The 9742-nt window shown below is 44.8% G+C and overlaps 2 protein-coding genes across 2 annotated transcripts; both read left to right on the forward strand.

Moving 5' to 3' along the window:
• The first annotated feature begins 3167 nt into the window (after positions 1-3167).
• LOC133111085 (beta-1,3-galactosyl-O-glycosyl-glycoprotein beta-1,6-N-acetylglucosaminyltransferase 3-like) lies at positions 3168-4490 on the forward strand. The gene has a single exon (XM_061221243.1). It carries the CDS (start codon positions 3168-3170, stop codon positions 4488-4490), a length of 1323 nt encoding a protein of 440 aa, XP_061077227.1.
• A 2176-nt stretch (positions 4491-6666) lies between these two features.
• On the forward strand, positions 6667-7989 carry LOC133111086 (beta-1,3-galactosyl-O-glycosyl-glycoprotein beta-1,6-N-acetylglucosaminyltransferase 3-like). Its single transcript, XM_061221244.1, has one exon. The coding sequence runs from the start codon at positions 6667-6669 to the stop codon at positions 7987-7989; it is 1323 nt and encodes a 440-aa protein (XP_061077228.1).
• Positions 7990-9742: the final 1753 nt, after the last annotated feature.

Here is a 9742-nt window from a genome sequence, read left to right on the forward strand (position 1 = left end):
AATTTCAATTGCTACCTGTACAACAAAGATAAGGACAAACAAATAAACAAACAACAAAGCAAAAGTGTCCAAACTTAACTATCCAAATACTGCTTACCTAGCCAACTAAAAATACCGAAACACTACGTAAATCACAAAGACAACAATTAAGGTTCACAGGGAGGTAGGGAGGGATGGGGAGAGGTGCTGCTTGAAGAGGTGCGTCTTCAGTTTGCGCTTGAAGGTGGGGAGAGATTCTACAGTTCTGACCTCAACGGGGAGTTCGTTCCACCACCGTGCAGCCAGAACAGACCGTAGTCGTGAGCGTGAGGTGGAGGTTCAGAGAGGGGGAGGTGCCAAGCGGCCTGTGGAGGCTGAACGAAGAGGTCTGGCAGGGGTGTAGGGTCTGATGATTTTTTGTAGGTAAGCTGGGGAAGACCCCTTAACTGCTTGGAAGGCTAGCACCAATGTTTTGAATTTGATGCGAGCCATGCCAGGCAGCCAGTGGAGAGAAGTAAGCAGGGGGGTGACGTGTGAGTATTTGGGAAGGTTGAAGACCAGACGAGCTGCTGCATTCTGGATAAGTTGGAGGGGTCTGATGGCGGACGCTGGGAGGCCAGCCCAGAGGGAATTGCAGTAGTCCAGGCGGGATGGAACCATCGCTTGGACCAGGAGCTGGGTCGAGTAGGGGGTGAGAAAGGGGCGGATTCTCCGTATGTTGTATAGGAAGAACCTGCATGACCGGGTCGCCGCCGCAATGTTCTCGGAAAGGGACAGTCTGCTGTCCATCACCACCCCGAGCCGTGAGTGTGGTATCCCCAAGGGAAATGGAGAGATCCAGGTGGGGAGAGGTATTAGCAGGGATGAATATCATTTCAGTCTTGCCTGGGTTGAGCTTTAGATAGTGGTTGTCCATCCAGCTCTGGATGTCACTCAGGCAAGCAGAGATACGGGCAGAAACCTGTGTATCAGATGGTGGGAACGAGATGAAGAGTTGGGTATCATCCGCATAGCAGTGGTAGGATAGCCCATGTGCAGTGATCACAGGGCCAAGGGAACGAGTGTAAAGAGAAAAAAGAAGCGGGCCTAGGACTGAGCCCTGGGGAACTCCTGTGGCAAGGGGCCGAGGTGTCGATACCGTACCAGCCCAGGCAACCTGGAAGGAGCGACCAAAGAGGTAGGACTCAATCCAGTCCAGGGCTGTGCCACAGATGCCTGTTGCTGACAGGGCGAACAGGAGGATGGAGTGATCCACAGTGTCGAAGGCAGCAGAGAGATCTAGAAGAATGAGGACAGAGGAGAGGGAGGCTGCTCGTGCGGCATGGAGCGACTCACTGACGGAGAGGAGCGTGGTCTCTGTCGAGTGGCCCGATCTGAAGCCAGATTGATGGGGGTCTAGCAGGTTGTTGTTAGAAAAGAAAGAAGAAAGTTGAGTAGAAGTAGCTCGTTCTATGGTTTTAGAAAGAAAAGGAAGAAGAGATACCGGGCGGTAGTTCAGGATGATAGAGGGATCCAGGGTAGGCTTTTTTAGCAATGGAGTGATGTGGGCCCTCTTGAAGGATGCCGGAAAACAGCCGGAAGACAGGGAGGAGTTGACAAGGGAGGTGACAAATGGGAGAATGTCTGGTGTGATATATATTTCCAGATAACCATTTTAAGTGTCCATATGAGCTGGATAAAGCAGGAAAATGTAAATATGCAATAACCCTCAACACCTATGACAGAAAAGTGCTTTCCAAAGTACGGCGCTTAAAAAAAAGAAAAAACGTACTCTCCTGTATGCGGCTCTGTTTCCAACAGAATGTGCTCACGGCAGGTGCGCTTGCTGAGGATTCACACACTGTGTCAAATGGCCTCTTGCTGTAACTTACAAAGCATTGCATTTGAATTGGTTTTCCCTGAACTTTCTCAGCAGCCCAATCACTCCTCTCACATTCACATTCTGTGGTTTGAAACCCACCACAGGTGTAAACTGAAAGATTTGAGCTATGAGATGGCTGCATCTTTCGCAGGCTTGTTTCATTTGCCATGTAGCCATTCTTCATGAGCTCATCTGTTTCATTGGAGTGTACCTGGTGTCTCGATCTCCTCCATTTGCGTTTGCACAGTCAACTAGCTGAAATGCTGGTTTGATTCTGCTCATTACTTAGAAGAAATGGTGGTTGTGTGCTAAACAGAAGTTGTGCAATATCAATATGTAGCTGCTTCTGCTGTCGTTCTGTACCAGCATACCGTCTGGTTGCATTTGTGATGATGCAATTGAACACAGTACAAATACACTTTGCTGCGCCCTTTGTGTGAGTTACAGCAGGAAAAAAAAACACAATTTATTTTCTCAGACGTCAAGTTCCACCCATTTATACTGGGCTATTTTTATAGTGAATTAGCACGTAAGTTCAGATGGGCAACATGCCAAAAAGATTAGTGACTTCCCGGTGTATTCCAATTGCAGCTATTGTAAACTGACCATATTATATGTACTCAAGTAGCTGTGTGTTGCGCAGATCCAAACTGCCTAGTTCCTGGTGGGTACTTCAACAGTGTGTAGATTTGCTTCGTTATAAATTTAGAACTAAATATAGTTAATATTAATAGTGAAAACGGGCATCTTAAAATTGTCAGTAATGCTTAAAATTCTGCAGGAATTATACTGGTTCGGGTTTGATAGTGCGGTCTGAAGTACAGCTGATAATGGTCCTATACTGTAGTATGTATAGTACTTCTAAGCATCAAGAATTTAAAACAAAACTGTCAAATGAGTGGATTTTAAATATTTTTTTAAAACATGACTGATTCATGTTTTAAAGACTGATTCATTTCAAAAATTTTAATTTCCTTATCGGAAGCTGATATTTTACATTTTTTCAAACTAGGATTATTTTTGTGCAGTACTTTTTTTTTTTTTTACAACATTTAGATGTATAGTCACTAGTCAAGGCATTCTAAACAGATTTGTAATGTAGAAATAGCTTCCTTAAAAAAAGTTCTTATCTTAGCTACACCTACTTGACGTTGATGATTAACACGTAACACTGGGTGTGGATTTGCTTTGCAAGACAGGCTCAGGGTAGATCCATTTTCAGGTAGAATCAGTCTTTATATGCACCTCGCTGAAAGGCTAATTTGATTTTATGCTAGACTGGGTCAGTGTAGGTCCATATTCGGATACAATTCATATTTTATTGATAATGGGCATGTGCAAGAAACTGAAAAATGGGCATCTATTGACAAGAACAATAATCCTCAGTGCTGCATTGATTACTCTTTCTCTCTGGCTGTCATCGGGAAAGGACTGTGACGGTGAGAAACGGACTCTCAGACTACCTCACTTGCTTGGGGAGGATGAAGGTGGTTTACTCGCCTGCTCGGCAATCATCAGAGGGGACATTGAAGGCATCGAGGAGTCTAACCTCAGCAGGTTGCTGGCCTCGAGGAAGAAGAGCAGGCTTCTGTCCGAGGCTTTCTTCCTGAATGCCACTCGTGACTGCGGGGCTTACGTGAGAGAGAGGAAATTCCTCACCTCCACCCCGAGCCGGGAGGAGACCGAGTTCCCCATCGCATATTCCATGGTGGTCCACGAGAAAATCGAGATGTTCGAGAGGCTCCTGCGGGCCATATACGTGCCCCACAACGTCTACTGCGTGCACGTGGACCTCAAGTCCCCTGATGCCTTCAAGCTGGCCGTCCGGGCCATCGTCTCCTGCCTGCCGAATGTGTTTGTGGCCAGCAAGCTGGAGAGCGTGGTATACGCCTCCTGGTTCCGGGTACAGGCGGACCTCAACTGCATGGAGGACCTCATGAAGTCGCCCGTCCGGTGGAGGTACCTGCTCAACACCTGCGGCACCGATTTCCCCATCAAGACCAACGGCGAGATCGTGCGGGCCCTCCAGCTGCTCAACGGCAGGAACAGCATGGAGTCGGAAGAGACGAGCGCTCACAAGAAGGGTCGCTGGCTGTACCACCACAACGTGACGCACGGTGTGTTCAAGACGTCTTCGAAAAAGGGCCCTCCCCCCATCAGCACCCCCATGTTCTCCGGGAACGCTTACTTCGTGGTCACTCGAGAGTTTGTGAGGAACCTGTTTGAAAGCGAGGAGGTGCGCTCCCTTATCGAGTGGGAGAAAGACACGTTCAGCCCCGACGAACACCTCTGGGCTACCCTGCAGCGAATGCCCTCCGTGCCCGGATCCTACCCACCCAACAGCAAGTACCAGCAGTCAGACATGGAGGCCATCGCACGCCTGGTGAAGTGGAGCTACCTTGAAGGGGACATGAGGAAAGGTGCGCCCTATCCATCGTGTACCGGGACTCACCGAAGAGCCGTGTGCGTCTACGGGACCGGGGACCTCCGCTGGATGCTAAGTCAGCATCACCTTTTTGCCAATAAGTTTGACCCCCAAGTGGACGACCTTGCCATCAGGTGCCTGGAAGTGTACCTCCGTTACAAAGTGGTTTATGGTAAACCATTAACTGAAATGGTGCACAGACGTTTTCCCGCTGCACTACCTTAGCAATACATACATCACCATCTTTCTACACCAATGCTTTCTTCACTGGAATTCTGGTCTGAGCTCATCTAGACAGGTAAATAAAAATTTCACCCATTACAGTTTACAGCTCACAGCTCATTACTAGGTGTAATTATGGCACTGTAAATTGTTTCAACTGTTAACTTCATGAATGGCATAATCTGAAATAAAAATGTTTCTCATGATTAATATTGCACGTGTAGTCTAAAACCAAAACCTGACAAGAACATTTATTTTTTTAATTAACATTAAATGATAGAAGATATTATTAAACTAAGTTATTTTGAATGTTTAAAAACAACTTATATGACAAGAACAGAAGGCCCTTAAACTAATCTAGTCATCTATTGCCGTTTTCCCTAGCGATTGCTTTCCCGTTTGCCGATAAGCCAGTAACCTTCAAAACAAGCCATTTTTGATTGATTACTTGCAGTAAATTGATGCACAACACCTCCAACATGAGAAAGAAAGAAATAAAGAAAGAAATAAATAAAGAAGAAAGAAAAGAATTTAAAAAATCGCATAATATAGAGATCAACTGTCATTAAAAACTGAAACATTTATTCAAGAAATTTGTTTTCCAGAACTTTCTTCATAGTTCCCCTTCCGTTTCGTCTCCATTTCGTGCAGGTAAGCAGGTAGAGGAAACGCAAAAAAAAAAAAAAAAAGAAGACTTCAAATCACAACCATAAAAAATATTGCTCACAGGACCGGGCGCTCTCAGATTGACCACGGCGTCTCTAACTCTTTACTGTGAGTGTATGACGGTGCGGCGAGAGAATGGGGGTTATTGGTGCGTTCAGCAGAGCGTCCCTGCCGCTCCGTTGGTTCCTTTGCATGTCTGCCTATTTTTAGCTGCGCATGATGTTTACTAGCCCGCAGCTGTAGCCTGTGCAGCTTAGCTGATGGACTGCACGTGCCCAGGGTCCCAGCACTTTCCTCTGCTTCACCAATGGGCCTACTTAAACATAACATTGTATTTAATGTCCATAAACCCTGGTAACTGCACAACAACCAATTTTTTAACAGATTACTTAAGTTGTTAAATGTCACACAGACAGTTTTGAAGGAACCAGCCTGCTCACTAAGGTGGAGTCTGATTTTGACTTGTGATTGTTTATCATGCTTTTAGGAGGGAGATCTTTTGTTCTGTGAATTTTCCCCTACACAATATGTAGCTGCTTCTGCTGTCATTCTGTACCAGCATACCGTCTGGTTGCATTTGTGATGATGCAATTGAACACAGTACAAATACACTTTGCTGCGCCCTTTGTGTGAGTTACAGCAGGAAAAAAAAGCACAATTTATTTTCCCAGACGTCAAATTCCACTCATTTATACTGGGCCATTTTTATGGTGAATTAGCACGTAAATTCAGATGGGCAAAAAGATAAGTGACTTCTGGTGTATTCCAATTGCAGCTATTGTAAACTGACCACATTATATGCACTCAAGTAGCTGTGTGTTGCGCAGATCCAAACTGCCTAGTTCCTGGTGGGTACTTCAGCAGTGTGTAGATTTGCTTCGTTATAAATTTAGAACTAAATATAATTCATATTAATAGTGAAAACGGGCATCTTAAAATTTTCAGTAATGCTTAAAATTCTGCAGGAATTATACTGGTTTGGGTTTGATAGTGCGGTCTGAAGTACAGCTGATAATGGTCCTATACTGTAGTATGTATAGTACTTCTAAGCATCAAGAATTTAAAACAACACTGTCAAATGAGTGGATTTTAAATATTTTTTTAAAACATGACTGAATCATGTTTTAAAGACTGATTCATTTCAAAAATTTTAATTTCCTTATCAGAAGCTGATATTTTACATTTTACACATTTCAAACTAGGATTATTTTTGTGCAGTACTTTTTTTTTTACAACATTTAGATGTATAGTCACTAGTCAAGGCATTCTAAACAGATTTGTAATGTAGAAATAGTTTCCTTAAAAGAAGTTCTTATCTTAGCTACACCTACTTGACGTTGATGATTAACACGTAACACTGGGTGTGGATTTGCTTTGCAAGACAGGCTCAGGGTAGATCCATTTTCAGGTAGAATCAGTCTTTATATGCACCTCGCTGAAAGGCTAATTTGATTTTATGCTAGACTGGGTCAGTGTAGGTCCATATTCAGATACAATTCATATTTTATTGATAATGGGCATGTGCAAGAAACTGAATAATGGGCATCTATTGACAAGAACAATAATCCTCAGTGCTGCATTGATTACTCTTTCTCTCTGGCTGTCATTGGGAAAGGACTGTGACGGTGAGAAACGGACTCTCAGACTATCTCACTTGCTTGGGGAGGATGAAGGTGGTTTACTCGCCTGCTCGGCAATCATCAGAGGGGACATTGAAGGCATCGACGAGTCTAACCTCAGCAGGTTGCTGGCCTCGAGGAAGAAGAGCAGGGTTCTGTCCGAGGCTTTCTTCCTGAACGTCACGCGTGACTGCGGGGCTTACGTGAGAGAGAGGAAATTCCTCACCTCCACCCCGAGCCGGGAGGAGACCGAGTTCCCCATCGCATATTCCATGGTGGTCCACGAGAGAATCGAGATGTTCGAGAGGCTCCTGCGGGCCATATACGTGCCCCACAACGTCTACTGCGTGCACGTGGACCGCAAGTCCCCTGATGCCTTCAAGCTGGCCGTCCGGGCCATCGTCTCCTGCCTGCCGAACGTGTTTGTGGCCAGCAAGCTGGAGAGCGTGGTATACGCCTCTTGGTTCCGGGTACAGGCGGACCTCAACTGCATGGAGGACCTCATGAAGTCGCCCGTCCGGTGGAGGTACCTGCTCAACACCTGCGGCACCGATTTCCCCATCAAGACCAACGGCGAGATCGTGCGGGCCCTCCAGCTGCTCAACGGCAGGAACAGCATGGAGTCGGAAGAGACGAGCGCTCACAAGAAGGGTCGCTGGCTGTACCACCACAACGTGACGCACGGTGTGTTCAAGACGTCTTCGAAAAAGGGCCCTCCCCCCATCAGCACCCCCATGTTCTCCGGGAACGCTTACTTCGTGGTCACTCGAGAGTTTGTGAGGAACCTGTTTGAAAGCGAGGAGGTGCGCTCCCTTATCGAGTGGGAGAAAGACACGTTCAGCCCCGACGAACACCTCTGGGCTACCCTGCAGCGAATGCCCTCCGTGCCCGGATCCTACCCACCCAACAGCAAGTACCAGCAGTCAGACATGGAGGCCATCGCACGCCTGGTGAAGTGGAGCTACCTTGAAGGGGACATGAGGAAAGGTGCGCCCTATCCATCGTGTACCGGGACTCACCGAAGAGCCGTGTGCGTCTACGGGACCGGGGACCTCCGCTGGATGCTAAGTCAGCATCACCTTTTTGCCAATAAGTTTGACCCCCAAGTGGACGACCTTGCCATCAGGTGCCTGGAAGTGTACCTCCGTTACAAAGTGGTTTATGGTAAACCATTAACTGAAATGGTGCACAGACGTTTTCCCGCTGCACTACCTTAGCAATACATACATCACCATCTTTCTACACCAATGCTTTCTTCACTGGAATTCTGGTCTGAGCTCATCTAGACAGGTACATAAAAATTTCACCCATTACAGTTTACAGCTCACAGCTCATTACTAGGTGTAATTATGGCACTGTAAATTGTTTCAACTGTCAACTTCATGAATGGCATAATCTGAAATAAAATTGTTTCTCAAGATTAATATTGCACGTGTAGTCTAATTAACATTAAATGATAGAAGATATTATTAAACTAAGTTATTTTGAATGTTTAAAAACAACTTATATGACAAGAACAGAAGGCCCTTAAACTCATCTAGTCATCTATTGCCGTTTTCCCTAGTGATTGCTTTCCCGTTTGCCGATAAGGCAGTAACCTTCAAAACAAGCCGTTTTTGATCGATTACTTGCAGTAAATTGATGCACAACACCTCCAACATGAGAAAGAAAGAAAGAAATAAATAAAGAAAGAAAGAAAGAAAGAAAGAAAGAAAGAAAGAAAGAAAATAATTTTAAAAATCGCATAATATAGAGATCAACTGTCATTAAAAACTGAAACATTTATTCAAGAAATTTGTTTTCCAGAACTTTCTCCATAGTTCCACTTCCGTTTCGTCTCCATTTCGTGCAGGTAAGCAGGTAGAGGAAACGCAAGAAAAAAAAAAAAAGAAGACCTCAAAAAATATTGCTCACAGGACCGGGCGCTCTCAGATTGACGACGGCGTGAGTGTATGACGGTGCGGCGAGAGAATGGGGGTTATTGGTGCGTTCAGCAGAGCGTCCCTGCCGCTCCGTTGGTTAATTTGCACGTCTGCCTATTTTTAGCTGCGCATGATGTTTACTAGCCCGCAGCTGTAGCCTGTGCAGCTTAGCTGATGGACTGCACGTGCCTCAGGGTCCCAGGACTTTCCTCTGCTTCACCAATGGGCCTACTTAAACATAACATTTTATTTATTTATTTATTTTCTCCAGTTTGAGTAATGTCCATAAACCCTGGTAACTGCATGACAACCAAGTTGTTAACAGATTACTTAAGTTGTTAAATGTCACACAGACATTATGACTGGTATAATGACGTGCAACATCTGCATGTTATTCTAAACTCGATATACACTGCCGATAATGTAATTTTTTGCTTGAGTGATGCCCATTTCCGTAACAATTTTAAGTTTATATTTATATTCTATTCTATTATACCAAGCAATAGCAATATTAAATAAAGCAATACCTAGGAGAAAGGGACAATGCATGATTTGAAAGTTCCTGCAGAAATAGAATAATCAAATATGGATTAGGATCATGGATCTAAGATCTAAGAACTGTAAAATTCACTTGTAAATTTTTGAACGAGACCGAGAAAGTCAAGAACATGGTCAGTTGAGCAGATGTTTTCCAGTCAACCTGTACAGTTACATAAAAGACATCAGATTGCTGACACACATTTCTCCCCATCTTGCCTCTATACAGTACGTGGCACCAGCCTCAATGTAGCAAAAACCAATACAGCTGGAGTGTGTTTTTGGGTGTAACACCGATACTCAATGCAGGGCTTCACTGAAGAACAGTAATTACATTTCTGTAACAACATCCCATAACTTTAGGATGACAAGCTGATGAATTTGCCCTGTCAGTCGTTATGGCAGTTTGACCATGCACCTACACCACACATACTTTTTACCTGCCAGCGTATTTGTGTACATTTGCATTAGTCGGTTTCCATGTATTAAAAAAAATGCACAGGTAGGTTAA

This window comes from Conger conger, chromosome 15 (assembly GCF_963514075.1).
Source record: "Conger conger chromosome 15, fConCon1.1, whole genome shotgun sequence".
Taxonomy (NCBI): Eukaryota; Metazoa; Chordata; class Actinopteri; order Anguilliformes; family Congridae; genus Conger; species Conger conger.